The 18,700-nt window shown below is 51.6% G+C and overlaps 7 protein-coding genes across 7 annotated transcripts; all 7 read right to left on the bottom strand.

The window, feature by feature from the left end:
* Positions 1–1,509: 1,509 nt before the first annotated feature.
* N7498_000780 (sugar phosphate/phosphate translocator) lies at positions 1,510–2,950 on the bottom strand (the record flags this gene model as incomplete). Its single annotated transcript, XM_058447843.1, has 6 exons — positions 1,510–2,241; positions 2,304–2,403; positions 2,468–2,585; positions 2,666–2,671; positions 2,735–2,802; positions 2,853–2,950. The coding sequence occupies 6 exons, from the start codon at positions 2,948–2,950 to the stop codon at positions 1,510–1,512; spliced, it is 1,122 nt and encodes a 373-aa protein (XP_058313254.1).
* Positions 2,951–3,362: 412 nt separating this feature from the next.
* On the bottom strand, positions 3,363–4,230 carry N7498_000779 (VOC family protein; the record flags this gene model as incomplete). Its single annotated transcript, XM_058447842.1, has 3 exons — positions 3,363–3,761; positions 3,815–4,064; positions 4,187–4,230. The coding sequence occupies 3 exons, from the start codon at positions 4,228–4,230 to the stop codon at positions 3,363–3,365; spliced, it is 693 nt and encodes a 230-aa protein (XP_058313253.1).
* A 1,083-nt stretch (positions 4,231–5,313) lies between these two features.
* N7498_000778 (uncharacterized protein) lies at positions 5,314–7,426 on the bottom strand (the record flags this gene model as incomplete). Its single annotated transcript, XM_058447841.1, has 5 exons — positions 5,314–5,518; positions 5,581–6,141; positions 6,185–6,262; positions 6,314–7,321; positions 7,374–7,426. 5 exons carry the CDS (start codon positions 7,424–7,426, stop codon positions 5,314–5,316), a joined length of 1,905 nt encoding a protein of 634 aa, XP_058313252.1.
* A 164-nt stretch (positions 7,427–7,590) lies between these two features.
* On the bottom strand, positions 7,591–8,633 carry N7498_000777 (phytanoyl-CoA dioxygenase family protein; the record flags this gene model as incomplete). The annotated part of the gene is made up of 2 exons (XM_058447840.1): positions 7,591–8,536; positions 8,587–8,633. The coding sequence occupies 2 exons, from the start codon at positions 8,631–8,633 to the stop codon at positions 7,591–7,593; spliced, it is 993 nt and encodes a 330-aa protein (XP_058313251.1).
* A 445-nt stretch (positions 8,634–9,078) lies between these two features.
* On the bottom strand, positions 9,079–11,351 carry N7498_000776 (uncharacterized protein; the record flags this gene model as incomplete). Its single annotated transcript, XM_058447839.1, has 2 exons — positions 9,079–11,184; positions 11,241–11,351. The coding sequence occupies 2 exons, from the start codon at positions 11,349–11,351 to the stop codon at positions 9,079–9,081; spliced, it is 2,217 nt and encodes a 738-aa protein (XP_058313250.1).
* A 576-nt stretch (positions 11,352–11,927) lies between these two features.
* N7498_000775 (PalH/RIM21 family protein) lies at positions 11,928–14,284 on the bottom strand (the record flags this gene model as incomplete). The annotated part of the gene is made up of 2 exons (XM_058447838.1): positions 11,928–14,086; positions 14,176–14,284. 2 exons carry the CDS (start codon positions 14,282–14,284, stop codon positions 11,928–11,930), a joined length of 2,268 nt encoding a protein of 755 aa, XP_058313249.1.
* A 1,110-nt stretch (positions 14,285–15,394) lies between these two features.
* N7498_000774 (pepsin-like aspartic protease) lies at positions 15,395–16,635 on the bottom strand (the record flags this gene model as incomplete). Its single annotated transcript, XM_058447837.1, has 2 exons — positions 15,395–16,253; positions 16,313–16,635. 2 exons carry the CDS (start codon positions 16,633–16,635, stop codon positions 15,395–15,397), a joined length of 1,182 nt encoding a protein of 393 aa, XP_058313248.1.
* Between the last annotated feature and the right edge of the window lie 2,065 nt (positions 16,636–18,700).

Raw genomic sequence — 18,700 nt, 5'->3', positions numbered from 1 at the left:
GGATTACCAGTCACTCGGAGTTGAAACATACCGTACCGGACATAGATATTCAACCTTTGGTATTGAACCCCTATATAATGTGAAACATCACGAGCCAAAAAAGCCACACAGTTGGCCACATCAAAGGCATCGCCCATGAGAACCTTGCAGCACACTATGATCGGTGAACTTGTGTTTATCTTGATCCTCCGCTGATTCGTTATCCCCAAGCTTCTCCAGCAGCGGCGTATACATCATCCCTGGTGCGACCAAATTCACATGAATGCCTTTATTTATCCGCGTACCTAATCCCAGTGACCTTTGAAAACTTTAATAACTGCGGCCTTGGTAGATGGGTAAGTCACTTGAGGCTTGCCCAGGTATCTCATGCCGGCAATGGACGCGTGGTTGAAAATAGATCTTGATCCTTGTTTTTCCATGATCGACAGTACTGCGTTACAGCCAAAAAAGAACCTTTTAAGGTTGAGGCGAATATGTACGTCACAGGCCTCCTGTCACATGGTGGCTGGATCGTCGATCTTTGCTGGATCGTCAATCCTTGTACCCCCACGTCGTTGATGAGAATGTCAATGCGGTCGTCCCTCTCAACGGTGCGGTTGACAGTTCGCCACATATCAGCTTGGCTGATTGCGTCTGCCTTGGATTGCATCACAGATTTCTCCACCGGGCTTGGATTCGGGATGCTGTTTGTCGTGCTGCTTCTAGGTTTACGTCCCAAGCGATGACCTCGTGCTGGACGTGAAGAACCTTGCTGATTGCACCTCGATGGCCCCGAACATTGACTTGGGTTCACGAATTGTTCTGTTCCCAGTACCAAGATAGCTTGGCCTTTCAGGCTGGGTATAGAGCGAAGGTTTCCCTGGGTCAGCAGATGTCAGCAACAGCCCAGATGCTGCTTTTGAATCACAATTTCACGCTACTCGATTGGCCATCTTGGTGAATTTCGAATATAAAGATGAGAGTGATGATAATTTAGCTTACTCTTTATAGAGAATCCGAGATGATGGAACAGAGGGCAAGGTAACTGACAATTCGAAGACGCCGTAATCGGGCATACTCCGCACGATCATACAGCCGGACTTTTACGAGTCTCTATTAGGGATAATTCGTGTCGAATCCTGCTGCCTTTGTCTTGAAGGCCGAATTCGGGAATCTGATGGACTTTAGTTACGCGAAAAGCTCGGGTTTATTAATTGGATCATGTCCATTGGCTATCTCAAGACTCCCAGGCAAATGAAGACACAATCATTAGAACATTGACAAAAGACAGCCTGCAGTATTGTTGGATGCTCGCCTTGATCCCTTTTGGACCTTTCTCTATACCCTCCAAATGTACATGCAAATCCTCCAACAAGAAAAACAATCCTTTCTATAGAAGCAATTAAGAAAAAAAGAATAAAAATGACTGCAGACAACTATCACCTTGTCTGAGCCAGCACAATAGATGCTATTGTGCAGAATAGCCTGCAGGTGCTACACGCTCGGTGGCAGCTGAAGCCAAGGTGGCCCTCAGGTGGTCAGCTTGGTGGCCGAAGGGGCTCCGGTGTACAGGATCAACAGAATGATGGTCAAAGCACCACCGATCATGACAGCCTTAGCCTGAGCGGGGTTGTTCCGGCGGTACTCGCCGACCTGGAGCTTGATGTCGGTGGCAAGAGTCTGCATCTTCTCGGCGCCGAGCTTGTAGTAAACAAGGCCGACAAGAGCAATGGAGTAGCCGAAGAACTGCTGGGCAGTGACGGGATCGTGGAAGATCATCATGGAGGCGCAAACCAGAAGGATATCCTTCAGGATACCAGCCATGGTAAGGACGACAGCGGAGGTCTTGCCAATCAGGAGCACAACGGAGGCGTTGAGCAGGAAAGCGACCAGGGCATTGGCAATAAGAGTCATGATACCAAGAGAGTAAATGTCGTTCATAGTCATACGGGGAAGATCGGTGAAGAGGGTGACAACGCCGTTGGTGACGGCGCAGGCGGGGGCGTAGTAATACAGCGAGACAAGGGGGTCCATCTTGAACTCGGCGGAGCTAAGGAGACGCTGGACCATGACAAGACGGAGAGCCTCGAAGATGATACCGCCAACCTGGATGAGGAAACCAAGCATGTCGAACTTGATCTCGCCGAAGGAGGCGATCACGACACCGAGGACAATGATGGCCACATTGCCAAGGGTCTTGTAGTTGGGCGGGGCAATACCGAAGGCCCAAGTAGCAAAGAGGGTGACAACGGCGTTGGTGGCCTAGAGAAAATAAAATTGTTGGTCGCTTGCTTTACTCGCAGCCGAGGACATTGGATGCTTACCTTCAGCATCTGAATGAAGGAGACACTCAGATAGAGGTAGGCCAGGTTACCGCAGATCAGAGACAAGCTGAACATGATACCGATGGGGACAATAGCACGACTGTTCGAAGGATCCATCAATTAGCCCATTTCATACAATATACTGTATTCCGTCCAACACTCACGTATAGGTGGCCGGGTTCATCGGGACCTTGTGGCGAGAGTCCAGAATGGTGGTGCAGCGAGCCAGGATCTGGGTCATCGCGGTAGCGAAAACCATGTGCCATGTCGTGAGGAACAGCGCTGCAAAGTCAACGTTAGCAATTGGTGGTTTTCGAGTCGCGGAAGAACAAGTATCAGTCGCAGGCTGGATGGGAACTCACGGAAGTCTAGAAGCGATTGTTAGTTTCGGATTTCTTCACGCCAATTGAGGTACCGGGGAATCGACTTACTGAACTTGGCGGACGCAAGAACCCACTTGTTGAACAGAATAACGCTGGAACTCAGAGTAATCCACAGACTGTGGCCGTTAGGATGGAGATTCGAGATTCGAGATAGGGGAGGACGAACGCAATGTAGAATGCGGGGTGAAGACCGGTGTTGGCGGGAGCGGCGGGAGCACCGCTCTCGAGCTTGCGTTCATCTTGCGAAGAGCGACCGTTTGCCATGGTTGTAGAGTAAGAACCGTAAAAGAGTGACTATGGGTGAGGTGTGGTGGTGGTGAAGGGAAAAAAAGCGAAACGGGGGCAATTAGGGGCTCGACGATCGTGGGGCGGTGACCGACCACACGGCGCGTTGATTGGCGGTGAGCGGCGGGTGAAGGGGGGCGGCCTGGGAAAAAGTCCACGCGTCGACGTGTACTTTGCAGTGGATCCTGGTGGTTTCAGGTTTATCCTTTTATCTGCTCGCAGGGTCCATCGACATTGGGTTCAGGGTCTCGCCACCCCTATTCGGTGGCTCCGGTTCCACTCCCGGCTTTCTTTTCCACCGAGTTCCCAAGTCTCCAGCCTCTAGGAAGTCGGAGATTGTCAATTGGCAGCATCCCTTATTGCTGATCAGCGAAACCCCCCTAATTGCGCATTAGATCGAGCCAGCACTCGGGGGATCTTGCTGCTGAATCTCAACCAGATTTCCATCAGGGTCTTCAATCATAAGAAACATTTCCAGGCCAATTAAGCTCTGAGCAGCAACGAGAGCCGTCTTCGCCGCAATGTGCTCCCCGGCAAATTCGCCAATACCAAAGGCGTTCTGAACCGGTCCCGTAAATGCGGTGATCGATTCTTTGACTCTCTTAAGAATCGTGACGCCCTTGCCTTCCAGGTAGGTTTGGGCTTTCTCGACATCGAGCACAATCAGACCAACGTGGCCAAATGTGTTGGTGCGCTTGGTGGATGCGACAAGATGATCGTCCGACACCTTGAATTGCACCAACTCAATGAGCCCGTACAGGTTATTCTTGTCCCGTGCGAGCTCTGCGCGCTCTGGAAGCCAGTGCCGTTACGACCGCCCTGCGTATATCCCATGTAGTTCACGGTATACTCGGGTGTAACGTGCGCGTCAAAGATGTGGCGCATGCCTAGGATATCCCCGTAGAAGTGCTTCATGGCGCCGAGGTTCGTGGTGAGAAGACCGAAATGATTAATAGCGTAGCCGAGAGTGGCTGATGCGGCAGGGCCGTCATTGCTAATCACGGAATGGATTGTCGGAGCTTCCAGTGTTGGATCTGGAAGAGCAGGAATGGGCGTAATGGAGAGAGCCAACGACGGCAAAGCATTGAAGGAGCTTATTGAAATGTTTCATAGTGAGAGTAAACCGCAAGCTATAGCCACTGAACGTTCACGGTTGTTTCATATCTATAAGTACTTGCTGAGAAACTTGGGGGCTCCTTTTATATCTCCCGCAACTCGTTGAACATGAACTGACCATTGCGCCTGGTTAGGCCACCCATGCTTGGCCCTGTACAAAGGCTCGTATCCGATCCTTGGCTGAAGAATCTTATGTATCCCGGGTCTCCAAGACAAATTAGAAGACAAGGATAATATGCAGAGAGTAAACAAAAAAGTTGGCCCCCATCCCATGGATCTAACCTTGTTCAGTAGATTTTGCGCGCTCTGCCTCATTGGCTTACTGAACACCTCAGAGCTGCAGAGCTGCCAAGTCCGGCGATACACGAAATTTGTGGCGTATGATTTTCAAAGCTCGAGTCACGAACATAAATTCGGCTTCTGGGTAGTATGCACAATAACGATTGACTGAAGTTGATCGAGATCGCGTGTGATATCACATGTATACGCCATCCGGCTAATGCACTATGCAAGGTCTAGAATCACGGAGAAGAGAGAATCAACCTTGACCATGCTGTGGAGTGGTAGAGGTTCATCAAATTGACGGTTGGACGTGGCCGGTGTTGTTTCAAGAAAGCCGGCAGATCCACAATCGCGCCCTACACCGACGCAAGGTCGCGTCAACCGGCAAAACATAGCCATGCGACATTTACCCCTTGATTTGCCGGATAAATCTAGGGAAATATTTCGTTGTGGTTATTAATTGCATATTCCGGTGATGGAACCAAAGGGTTTTGTGCAACGCCTTCTGCTTGGCTTCGTATCGTGAGTCTCAGGCACGTCATAGTGATTGCAAATTACACTAATAGTTACTAAAATTGCTGAATCACCTGATACTTCTACTTTTTGTGTGCCTATAGCTGTGGCTTAATTATTTACTGAATGCTTAAAGGACTCGAAATGATAAATCGAACAAATTCAACAATCTCAAACAAAAATCTAGAGACACATGTGTCGGCTATGAAGGCTAAATGGTCTCGACTGATTAGTTCGCTCAAGTTTGAAGTATTCTAAGGATGCATAGCGAAGTTCAATCAACTTTTTATGAAAAATGGTTTGTCTAATAATAATAGGGCATTGATCACTTATAAAACATGGCGCAATCGGCACCTAGGGAACAAAAATATATTTTTTACTCTTCAAGCCCGCCCACTGCTAAAGAGATCTTTTGCATACATACTTCTTCTTCATGATATATTCATAACATGGAATCTTAACTTCCGCCGAATAGTTTTGAAGATGTTCAATATGGCATCTGCCGTTTCATGATATTGAGCCCATGGTTCGATGGATTGAATCGCCTTACCAAGCAGCTCATCAAAATCCGGAACAAGAGCCGTAAGTGAGGGGGTGCCTTTGGCAATTGCAAGGACAAATATTGCCGCAAGTAGCCTATAGCAATCATTTAGCACAGGGATCCAAGCAGTATGATGTCGAGCATCGGGAAGGCCTACGCTTGCAGTCTAAGCCAAATGGAATGAGTCCGCCTGTGTAGGAGATGAACTGTCCCGAGAACGAAATTTCGACAGCTGTCCACGCAAATTTCACAGTTATCCATGAGATACTTCGTCAACTGGACGTCTTTTGATTGAGCAGCAAATACAAGACACGGTCGGCCGAGAATGTGTCTTGCAGCATAGTATCGCGAGCGAAGCTGGCCGTCTTGCAAATCTCGGAGGTTTGGGTCCTGGAGATTGGGTTTTATGGACTCGGGTAATGAATCAAACCAGGTTTTTAGTTGTCGGCTAAGCTCAATATTGAGGGCCTCCAGAGAAACAACCGAGGGTGGATTGTTTGGTTTTGACGAGAGAGGTCCATCCGTTTCGGGTTTGTTTGCATACATGGTGTTGTGAATGCGGTTTAAAAGTTTCCGAATAGAGCACATGGCGAGGAATATGAGACCGTTACGGTCGGTTGGGTTGGTGAATTCGGGAAACGGGAGTCCTTCCACCAGAATCTCAATCCCACTTCGAGGGAAATGGAACTCGGCCAGGTCATCGCTGCTCATTTCAATACTTAGAAGGATGGATATAAAAGACGTATTGGGGCTAAGCCTACCATTCTAGGACATAACAGCTCCAAGCTATTCGAATCAACATATCATGTTGCTCTTGCGGTATAGTTCTGTCCTGCAGGCTAGGACAATCAGTAGACTGAGAGACGGGGGATGGAAACAGGAATAGCTACTAGGAGAACATCAACTGCACTCCAGTGGATGCTGTGTGAATCATTTTCCAAGCCTCGAGGGGCCTTCCTCTGTAACGAAAGTATATCGAGCTCAAGAAATACGCCATGGGAACTCTTATGTCACGCGAGAATAGTGTCAAGCCCTCGGTAGTCAGGAGTCGGTGTGCATGAGCGAAGTATTCTGAGCCATTGCCATCCGGTTGTGATTCCGTATCATAGACCTCGGTAGTATTTGAGGAGATCTCTCCCAGAGCTAGGATAATGAGACAAAGCGCATCGGAACTACTTTTGCCCTCACTTGTTCGGAGGAAAGTCTCAAACATATCATGGAATGGCTCGTGCTCGATAATTGGAAACTGCGAGTGAACATGAGTGCGAAAGCTGGAGACCAGAAAGTCTGTACTTTCAGGACGAGCGTTCAGTCTCTCAAGGAGGGACGAGTATGAAACTCGCGGCACCAAAGGCTGTAGGCTGCGCTCTGACTCGAGGAACAAGAAGAAATCTTGCGAATAGTCGCCGATCAAACTTCTAATTCTTTCAAGACCCAAAAGGCTTCCTGTTGGTGTTTGATGACCCAAAGGGATAAGAAGTGGATCATCGTTGTATTGGTATCTCATCCGAGAGTCAATTGATGTTGACATATCACCCGCGAGGGAGCTATAGATCAGTGAAGTATGAGAAACATTGTTACCGCGCAAATTTTCAGAAGTACTCGAGTTAAAGGGAGACGGGCAATTCTTATCCTTTTCCTCGATTGACAGAAGGCGATTGGACAAGGCTGATATGACAGTCGTCTGGTGCTGTATAAGACTTTCCAAGCGGTCCAGACGCAGCACTAGCTCTGCCGGGATATCTGCCTCTGACCTAACACTCACAATGAGTAACTCTAAATCAGAGGAGGATCGCTTGGTGTGGTACTTCTCATTTGAGTTCTCCTGATATACACATCGGGCCCCGGATCCAGCGCAGAACCCACATGCCGGTCTCTGTCCATCACACTTGCGTTTTCTGGAACCAATTAGTTCGAACCGTAGCTCTCAGTCCCCAAACACAGACCTACCGATGCCTGCAGAAGGTGCATGCAACTAGAGCACGCTTTCGAGGAAAATCCATCTGTTTGGGCTGAACCGTAGAGAGAAAGCCACACGTCGCGCGGGGGAGTGGGGCTATGGTTGCAGCCTTTAATAATCAACGATAGGTCAACGACTTCACCGTTCTACGCTATACAGGAGCAGTTCATTTTGCAGATTGGCATCGATTCTATTCTCAGTTGAATTTCAGTATGGCTTGACTCCGGCGAGTCGGAGCAGACGATCAGTGTGTTCCGGTTTCTCCAGAGGCTTGGATCGATTACGCGGGTCCACAGTGCCATCAGGAAGATACACTACCTTGTTGCGAATGGCGATATTGTCGTGTGCCCAGTGGGTTGTGGCTCGGAATGTTTCAAATGCCTCCTTCTTCCGCTCAATGGACTCTGTCGAGGCCAGACTCGCAGGGGAATAGGATGCGTAGATCACAGTCCGGATCGTATTGCTCTTCACCGTAGGCTCACCACCCCAGTGAGCGGTTCGTGAGTCCCACAGGATTAAATCTCCCGGCTCGGCTAATACTTTCACGGGTTTCATATCCCGGTCTTCGAGCCATTTCATTTCCTCCTCGCTAAAGAAGCGGATGTCTTTCTTCTCCCAGGTCGATGGATCGGTCTGCGTATCAAAGAACTCCTCATTCACGGTGTTCGATCTCGGCAGAACAATGAGTGATCCGTCTTCGGGGCCGGCGTGACTGAGGTTGATGATTCCCTGCACGCAATGGAGACCACGGCGCAGAGGCGACTGGTCTACGTGAGGCCACCGCTTCTGCGCCGGCTTATCCTGCCGGTTTGGCAGGGTGACATTCAATGCATCGAAGGAGACCAGTAGTTCGTCGGTGCCCCAAATCTTGGCGAACGCGTCCAGGATCTTCGGTTCCATGCGAGCTTCCCACATGAATCTCTCGTGCACAACCGAATACCCATTAAAGGTATTGATTTTGCTCTGTACAGGCAGGTTTTCGGCTTTCCAGGTTGAAGGGTCGTCGAAGTCGAGTGGGGTGCCAAATGACTTGAGCCAGTCCAGCGCCTTCTGCTGGTAATATTTGGCTTTCTCCGGATCGATGGCGTTTTTGATGACCGCGAATCCTTGAGATTGAAGATCGTCACGAAAGTCTCCGTATGGACCTGCAAGACTTTTTCATTTCAGTTGATGTTGAGCCTGCCTTGGGGCGCGAGTCTTTACCTGAATGATGTCCGGTTGAATTCCAGGGTCTCAGTGACGGCGGCCATGTTGTCTATTCCAAGTCTTATAGAAGATACGATTTTGCAAGGTTCTGGAACGATTGAAATCGTTTGAGATACTTCCCAAGGATGAAGGGGAACAGCAATCCTTATACCTTTGCGAGAAACCCCCCACGGACCCACCGAGCGGATCGGCGGGCCATCGTCCCGCTACCATGTGCATCGAATCGATACGCCGTCAACCTCGTGCTGAAGTCAATTCTGGATCAGCACTTCCAGTCGACGAAAAGATACATTAATGACATTAAGTCCTGACAAAAATAACAGAACCACCTGTATTCCGCTGCCAATACAGACAGACGCACAACTCCCGCTAATCAATATGTATACCGAAATAATCCACCATCCCACAAACTCCCTTTATATTGCTGTAACTTAAGGACGGTACTTCAATGTCTAGTGATTGATAGTAACGGGGGAAGGCAAAAGATGCTCAGATTTCTTGCGCATCCAGTGCCCAGATCTCCCAGTGTTGCAGGACTTCCCAACCAACTCGCCGCATGTCTCGTCTCATGACTTGGCCGTCGTCAGTCATTGTGCGAGGGAAACATCCGCGTTTAGGGAAATTCGGTGAGGGATGATTGGCGTCCTCTCGGAGATCAAGGGGGGCTTGTCGTACACCGCTCTCGTCATCATCGTCGCCCCGGGTGCGTTTCCCCAAGGTTGAAAACGGGTTTGATGGTGCTGTCCAAGACTTTGACGTGAGAGCAGCGTCAGGGATATTTGGAGGGAGACTGGGAGACGTCGGGTTAGAGGCAGTTGGCTGTTTTGGCGAGCGGTTCTCAGCACCGGCGCCGTTGGTCCCATTGGTAGGATTTTCTTCTTCGGTCTCGGTTGAAAGGTCAACAGCCGGTGACTGCACGACAGACTCATCGCGCGATAGAATAGGAGCTTTGTAGAAATCACGCAACTCGAAGGCTTTCCAGCCCATCCCGACAATTTTGACGTTTCCAAAGACGTTCTTATCTGCGAGGTCGTAACTCATCATGTATGTAAGCAGCTCGTCGTCCAATTCAACCAAATCAGCCAGGCTACGTGATTTGAGCAACGCATCCTCGATTGCTTTGGTCCATCCAATAGATCCTTCTGTGGAGCCGAGATCCTTGTTGACTCTGGGCGGATTTTCCGAAGACGCTGCCGATTGTCCTCGAGATGCGCCATTACTTGTCGAGCTGTTTTGGGGTGGTGGGGAGCCCGCTGGTATCAGAAGCCGAAGGGCCACCAGCTTCCGAAGGAATGGGACTAGCATCCCAAGGGATTCCATGCTTGAGAACTCCGTTGCGAGGGCCAATTGTTCCAGATTCGGACAGCTATGGACCAGGCGTGCGATCATGGCAGTGGACAGAGGCCATTTAGAGGATAAAAGCAGATGGCGTAAAGTCGCACCGTGGTTGGTCGCGATATTCGCCAAGTAACTATCCCGTACATTTAACGCGATGTTCAGCAGGCTGGCCGGTGATGCCGCTGTGGCTGGAGAGGGAGAGTTGACCGTTATTCCATTTGGATAATCTGAGGCGGGAGATGTAAGCGCAGATGAGTTTGACCCTGGAGTCGGCCGAAGGGAATTGAGATAATCGGAGGAATCGGCGGTGACGTTGACGAAGTATAAACGCTGAAGGCCCTTGAAGTTCCCAAGGAATTCCGAGTTGCGCTTCGAAATCGTATCCATTCGGATCGACTTGATTCTGAGCTTTTTATTCGGTACCACGGTAGGCCAGCTGTTGTCAACAAATGTGTTGACCAAACCGAGGCTGTCCGTCCCGCTCAGAAACACGACGTCTTCGACAGTGGTAGGATCGAATGCGATATTGAAATCCTCACTGTGGAATGCGTACATATTCTGGAAGCACAGTTTCTTGACCGGAAGAGGTTGTTTGGAGGCAATACATTTCCGGAAATAATCGTGGAGGCAGACACTGGGCTCCTGTGCGTTTCGCATGCGCGGTGACCAGTGGAGCTTTAGTTCACGGAGCTTTCTACTCTTCAACAACATGGTCGCAATATCATCGGGATAGCAGAGAGGGTCGATATCGGTGATTTTTAGGGATCGTAGGTGCGGCATGCCCGGAAGCACGAACGTGGGCTGTGGATGACGGGTGGACGGAAATCGGATCGTTAAAGAGGTGAGTTTGGGCAGCTGCGTTAACCCCGAATACACCGTCTCCAGCATTTTAGTGTTGAGTTCCCAGCTGAAGCTTTCCAGGTTTGTCATGCGATCCACCGCTGCCCGAACCGCAATGTTCAGCAACATCGACGAGTCCGGTACGCGACCAACTTGCGCATGTTCCTCCAGTTCGCGTTCCTTCCAACCACCGCGCAGGGTTATTGATCGCACGAGGGTCGCATAAGACCGAGTTATGACCGCGTTGAGCCCCATTGTAAAGGGGCTCGCACTGCCGATTCCTTCGGGTTGCTCGCCACGATAACGGATTCTGTCGTAAGAGGTGAGGGTCAAGCTATTATATAGCTGCGGAAGCGCCATATAATTGAGAACGCGACATGTTCGGCACAGTCGGGCAAGATCGCCGGTGTCGTCGACCTGCAGAATCAAAGTGTCAGTTATGTTGCGGCTTTCACGTGGTGGTGGAAGCGGACGTTTGAGACAATCTGCGCGATCAAGTTGAGCGGCAGGACCATTAGCGAAGCACCACCGGGCCGATCGGTGGTGATGCCGGCCTCAAACATGTTCTGGTTGATGGCCACCATGATGTGGCATCACGATCCACCGCATGGAAAAGTGGGAGTGTGGAACATGGGGAAGATACGAATCTCGGAGCCAAAAGCTCCCGAGAACGAGCGGAGAGTAGCGGCGTCTCCACTCGAACCAGTCACAGCCCGTTTCGATACTACAATTCAATACAACTTCAATCTACGGGCTCGTGCATGGCAGAATTTTATGCTGTAGTACATACACGTGGTGCTTGAATGAATCCGAAATAGCCATCGTCCGGTTTGATTTCACAAGTACAACCACGAGAAAGAGCGGTGGCGGCGCCTGTACGTACAGGTTTCTGGCATCAACCACATCCCTGCTCGTCCGTGATCAGGTGCAGAATCCAATGGAACGTTTTGAATAGATCGTTGATTGCAATATTAGGTACAAAAACAAGTCCATGCAAAAATAAAATAGATCCCAGGGTATCTACGTGGCATATATCCCAATGTGCTATCCAAAAACCCCGAATCCATCCAATAAAAACCCACAATAAAAGACTCCCCTCCCCATCCCATATATGACTCGCTGTTTTAGAAACAAAAACACTACTATATGCTAATCGCGAATCAGGAGGAGCCGATCCCGCGACCCGCTTGCTGATGCGTGACGTTGGTCTCGGTTTGCTCTTGCGTATCGGCTTGGGTGAGGCCGGCATCGTTCCTCTCTTCTGAGAAGGTCGTCTCCGGCCGGCTAACTTGATCGCCGGCGGGTGTGCAGTCTTCACGAGCCTGGCTTATATCCTCGTCGATCAGCGCGGCCGCTTCGGGATCATATCGCAGAACGTAGTCGCTGTCGCCGTTCTCCATGTCCGCGTCCGTCCAGGGAGCAGAGGCCTGCGGCTGGGACGGAATGACCAGCAATGGCAGATCGGAGCGGCCATGTCGGGGCTCGTGCGACGGAGACGGCTCGTGCGATGAGGACGGCTCGAGCAGGTGGTTCTGGGGAGACCAGGTATGCTGGCCGCGGCGTCGAGCGGGGATGACAGTGACAGGCAAGGGAGCGTCGGGATTCTGCGGGCCGGAGCCCGAGTGTCCTTTACGGTTGAGGGAAAAGAAGCTGTTTCTTGCCTGCGCAAGCTGGGCACCAATGTACTCGTCGGGCGTGCCGACTGAGCTTCCGGGTGTTGGCTCTTCGACGGCTTGGGCAAAGGCCACTTCTCGGGGTAGCGAGCCACGTCTCCGCTTGAAATGATTGATAAGATTGCGCCATCTTGGATCGGCGTGAACAATCTGTGGTGACTGTTCTCTGACATCTTGGGTAGAGGGATTGTCCTCGACGTCGCGTGCTTGGCCCCCCTCAATCTCCATTTCCTTGGCCTCTTCGATCTCCTCATCCTCTTCTTCCATGTGAGGCATCGCCACGGGTGGTGTGGGGCTAGCAACTGGATGGTAGCGGACATTATATACGGTACTCGCAGCACTTGTGGTGTCGGTCCGGCTGACTGGTGTCATAGCATTGGGGGGTGGTGTAGGTCGAGGGTTGTTCGGATCCCGAGGAGCGGCAGGATTGTTAGAATCTTGCGCCAGGGGATGGGTGCCCCCGTTTCGGTTTCCACGGATGCCTACACGGGTTCGTAGAGGACGATGAGCCAGTCCCATCATTCCTACCCAGCCCGAAGCTTCACCGCTTCCACCATCTTTGTCGTTTCCTTTAGGCGGATAGCGAGGCCAATCGACCTCCTCGGACGGAGTAACGTCGAGCATCTCATCGCCGTCAAAGACCTCTCTTCCAAGGATTCCATCTTTCGTTTCGTCGCGTTCTAGCGCTTCTATGCGCTCCACCCATTCCCACACCACCACACTGGCAGCGGCAGATCCAACCCATCGGATGTAGGTACCCCAGCCAGCGATTTCAGGGCGGGCGATATCAGTAACAAAAAAGACAACAGGTATCAATATCGCGCATAGTGACAAAAGAGCGACAAAGCAGATGTTGCGCATCTTGGGGTGAAAGAAGGCATAGCGATGTTTCGAAATCGAGTAAAAGATAACCCAGGCGGCGTATAAAAGATTGAGCGCCAGCTCAAATAAGTAGCTGAGTGCAGGAATCGCGTCATCGTAAAGTCTGGGGCGTGGCGATTTATTCTTGACGTAGAAATTCTCCAAGATACTGAAAGTCGTATCTAGCACAATCAGCGCAAACCCAGCCCATTTGATCATCACTTTCTCCTTGTGTCGTGGAAAGAGTCGAATCAAGGTCTGCACTTGCGCCAGCCAGAGAAATGTACTTGATATCACGCGAACAGTACGGATCTCCGTCCCGTCGATGACTTCTTCGGACAGCGCCTCGGCATCCGAGTATCCGTATTCGTATTGCATCCTGGCAACTTTGAAAGAATCCACCGTGGCAATCGTCAGTGAGATTGCAACGAGTGTCGCCGCTACTTTCTGCAGCCATGGCCGACCTCCGACTCCGACGACCGAGGAGTTCCCACTGTATGACCTACTCATCATGCCATGTCTTCCTAGGAAGTTTGCGCCGCCGCCGGGGCCACCGATAAAGAAGGTTCGGGGGGTGATAAGGAGAATGATGACGAGGACGTAGCTGACCACGGTTGCGCAGCCGATGGCGTATAGCTGGGGGGTGACGGAGGAGTAGAAGGGGTCGCGAGTGTCGAGCACTGCAGATACATGGGTGTAATCCGCAGGGTTGCCAGTGCATACAGGTTCAAACACGGCATTATCGGTCAGGGTAACGGCGTAGGAATCGTTGACATGTATAACTCCTGCGACAGGCCGCAAAAACGGGAATCAGTACGGAGCGTGGCAAACCGGGACGGAGATCTTGAGAATGAGAATCAACATCGGAACATACCAGCACTGGGTAGCATGAACGGGGTGCACCCGGACGAGTACGTCTTGGTCGAGGTCGTCGTCGGGTTCGCCCAGATCTGGCGGGGAGTCACAAGGGGAGCATCTTCCATGATCAGGCACTGCAGACGGCTCGAGTGGCCGGTCGTTGTAGTTCATGCAACAATGAAACAGTCCACCAGTCCCCCTCCGAGTTCTCTTCACACTATCTCGGGGGCGACCACTCAAACAGCCATTCTCAGATGGCTAGAAGCCGCGTGGACGGAGCCGATCCGAAAGGAGGCGGGATCGCAGGGGCGAGATGGCGGTGACGAGGCGACGAGGCGATAGTCGAGCTATGTTCTTCGTTATTCCGTGGTGTGAATGATGACCGTAACAGAAGTAGATAGACTCTAGACCCAAGACACCTGGAACAGAAGATGAAAAGGGTCAGGAAGAGTCTGGAGTTTGGCGGGTCGAGAAGATCCGCCATCGGTGTATGATCCACACGGGCATTCTTCACCCCACATGGAGGCTCATCATCAGCCGAGTACGCATTCTTTGCGCTAATTTCTCGTCCCGCGGTGATTATGGGAACGATGCCACGGTGACCAGGTGCCTAGGGCCAGTAAATTTCTCAGATGTACCTAGACACATCAATTGACTGAGCTTCGCGTCTATTTGGCGTTTTTGCCATGCCAAGAAGGCCTAGACGCCATGCTTGACGCCAAAGAAATGGAACTCAAGAGACGAAGCTACGTGCTCTAGGGGCATAAAGGACCCGAAATCACCAGGGTAATGTCCAAGCCCTAGATACCCCGGGACTATGAGGTATGCACCATAGTCTCTCATCTAGATATTTCAGTAGATCGGTTTTCTACACCCATTTCAAAGTCTTTCGAGAGAGCTCTTCTAGGAACCCCGCCCTTTCGGAGTTGCCCCAAGAGCCATCCTACTGAATATGACTTCTACAACTCATCTACAAGGAAACAAAGGATTTCTGCCAATGCGTTGTATATTATGTGCTGCACGCATTCCATAAGACACATGTACAAGCCCAGTCGCGTCTTGCAAGACTGGAGCTGCGGTCAAATATTGAACCAAAATCCTCCGAAACGAATCCAAGCTAGCCAGCTAGCCAGCTCCCAGCTCCCATCCACTCATATACATGAATTTCCCATCTGCACCATAGCATCAAGCACTTTGGCAAATGGGAAAGACGCTCTGCTTAAGGAACGAATGACTTAAGTCTGAGGAGCGAAACCAAGGCGAGGGCCGTTGGAGTCGAAGACAGCATACTGGCTCTTGAGGAAGATGTCGCCGAAGATGGAGTAGCTCATACCAGAGTTGCTCTGAATGCCGCCGAAGCAGGCGGAGCTACCCTGGCCAACGGGCGAGAAGTTGATCAGGTCGCCGGAGACGACGGCGTCGTAGCTGCCAATGGTGACGACGAAGTCGGGCAGCTTGGCGGAGCATGGAACGGTGTAGCCACCGGCGGACGCGTCCTGGGTGGCACCGGAGATCTGCTTGTAGTAGGCGGAGACAACGTCATCGGGGAGCAGCAACAGGGTGGTACCGGTGTCAGCAATGCCCCTGATGGAGCCGCCGGAGGCGCTGCCGGCCTTGTAGCCATCCGCGGTGAACATCCAGAAGCCCTCGGAGTTGTCGACGGGGGCGTAGGCGATCGAACCGGTGTACTTGGACTTGTCGACGAAGCCGAAGTCGAAGGCGCCGGGGGCGTTGTGCTTCAGGGTGACAGCGAACAGAGGCGAGTCGAGCTGCGACTTGACAGTGTCAAAGAAAGTGGTCTGACGCTGGGGCTTGACGGTGTTGAGCGAGCTGAAGGCCAGGCCCAGCAGACCGTCGCTCTTCTTGTCATCAATGAACTGCTGGCTGATCTGCTCGGCAGCCTCGACGGCCTGGCCGGTGGCCTTGATGCCGCCGACAGTAACAGTGTCCTTGTAGACATTACCGCTAGCAGAGCTCGAATCACCGTACTCGATCTGCCAGGTGGCGCCGGCAATCTTGGAGCCGTTGCCGCTGGGCTTGTAGATGGCGTGGCCAGCCTGCTCGGAAGCGGGCAGCTCAGAAGAGAAGACCCAACTATGGATTGTCAGATGCAGATCATTTTTGATAAGAGATCCCTCATGGGTAAAACTTACAGATCAGCCGAACCAGTGTCAAAGTCCAGGTTCATAGTAGTACCCCCGACGTTGACGGGAGTCAGGTACTCCTCGTCGCCGTTCTCAGGAGTAGTGACGGCCGAACCACTCTCGGCAGCAGCCTTGACGCTGGCAGGAACGGAAGCACCGTACTTGCTCAGAGCGCTGGCGTACATGCCGGGCAAATTGAGCGTCTTAGTGGTAGAGGCAGGCCGAGCCAGCTGGTTGACGGTGAAGCTGCTCTTGCGAGCACCGCCCATCGGCACAGCCGACGCGACGGAGAGACCGGCCAGGACGACCGTGATCTTGCTGAAGACAACCATGCTGGAACCAAGAGAGTAAAGAATGACTCTTAAAAGAATGAATGGGTAGATGAGAGCTGTGTGGATTGGAATAATCCAAGAACATGCCGGAGACGAAGGCTTCTTTATAGCCCGAACGTGGATTGTTTTGCGATGGAGCCGGGTCTACATGGACCAAGCTAAGCATCAAAGACGGCACCTATCGCAACATCCCGGAGAAGGAGTTGTTTCTCATCCGGGAAGCCCATGGTGCCGATCCAGCACCCGGCAGGGACTCGGGCACATAAACTTCGAGATCGTCACGGACTCCATCGGCCAGACAGAACGGCACAACGGACGCCGCCAAGATTGGAGCCTAGAAGAAGCGGGCCAAAGAGAACATTGAACGGTGTTTCGTACAGTCCAGGGGCTGCGGACGGGTCTGATAGCTCTGGTCAGGCATGGAAGGCGGGGCGCGATGTGCCATGACGGTGACGAGCGAGGCCACGGAGGCTTGGTTGTGACAAGCTATCATCGTTCCAGAGCGGAGAAATCCGGCCAAGGCGTCCACACGAACATTGGACAATTGATACCCATTCGGCGGAGCCCCGACGATCACCATTCGGCCGGAGGGTCAGGGGCTTGTTTATGTGGGGATTAGAGTCCGGGAGATATGAAGACGAGGCAAGATGTTTTGATTGAAAGGTTTGATCATTTGATCAAGGGACAGCGACTGGCGAACTGCATCGAAGGACGTTGAAGCGATCGAGAAAGCCCTGACGATCTTCGCCCGTTATCTGGAGAGAAGGGCCAATCACTGCCGAAAAAAGCAAACCGTAGACTTTCGCCTCCAATCAAGGTCACATCGTGCCTCGCGCTCATCGTGGGAACGGCAATCCGTCGCTGTCATTGGAGTGTGGAGTCCCCTGGTGAGCCGGTCGTTTTGAAATGAGTGCCGGCTCGTCTACAGTTATGTCGCTCCAGGTGCTTCGTCCACTCCAGCATCGGAGCTTTGACCCCAACCCCGGTAATTGGGTCCACGGTGATTATTGTCAGGTCTTCTCCGTCCCGCTTTCTCGCAATGCGAAACGTCGGAGTCCGCGATCTGATCGGCCCTGCACGTCTGGACTCTGTGCGTGCTACCGAGATATTTCCATTTGTTCATGGAGGATGTGACATTGGTCTGTGGTTCGTGGTCCACCTCCTGCCCTGGTTGATGTACGGGGTCCGGCTGTCAGATCTTTCCAGGCTTCCGCGATACCCTTGGTCGGGTAATGAACTAGTCACATCATGCTCTCGGATAGATCGATGAGACAAGCCTCGTGCAGAGACTACTGCATGAATCGCTGTCGTGCGACTCGTGTCGCTGCGGTGAAATGAAAAAGACCCTATACATCAATCCTTCGAATCCATCAGACCCCTCGCTGTCACTGCACTGCGGTTTCATAGATACAAAGTTCAATTTGTACGTTTCAAAATATATCAACGTCATTTACTTGTAGCATTGAAGCACTTACGTACACCCTTGTCTGCAAGCCACCCAAAGGTAGCCGGGAGGCTTAACGGGACTGCTCATTCAATGTACCTCACGCCAGTTGAGCCCATCATGGCTCCATCGTCGTCATAGCTCCGATATCGAAGACATGCAGAGCCAAGCCACCCGAACGCCTCAATCGACAAGGCTGAAGCCTAAACTGAATGCCAAATATGTGAAAGATCTACGCGGCCACCGGTGAATGCGATGAAACCAAGGTTCCGCCCTCACGAGACCGACGGAGACCGGTCGGATACCTTTAATCTCGAAGGAATGCAGCCTGACCGCAGATGTAATTGAGACCCACCTTTTACCTACCAACCGACCGCCTGTCTACCTAAACAACCGATATGGTGGTCCGAGAGGTCCTAGTGGCCGGATGTACAGAAGCTAGATAAAGTGCAAAAGCAGAACATGTCATCTAAAAACGGAAAAATAGAAAAAGCAGGAGACCAAGTCTTCCGAATTTGTTTCAACCAAAGTACTAACGCCTAATGACCGCCCACGTACGCTCAATCACAAAAAAAGACGCCAAGCAGGAAGTCCCGCAGGGGTATATAGTTTAAACGGGTG

Source organism: Penicillium cinerascens, assembly GCF_028974065.1.
Source record: "Penicillium cinerascens strain IBT 15544 chromosome Unknown contig_16_segment0_segment0, whole genome shotgun sequence".
Taxonomy (NCBI): Eukaryota; Fungi; Ascomycota; class Eurotiomycetes; order Eurotiales; family Aspergillaceae; genus Penicillium; species Penicillium cinerascens.
Note: the sequence above shows the minus strand (reverse complement) of the source record. Positions and strands in the feature narration are given on the sequence as shown.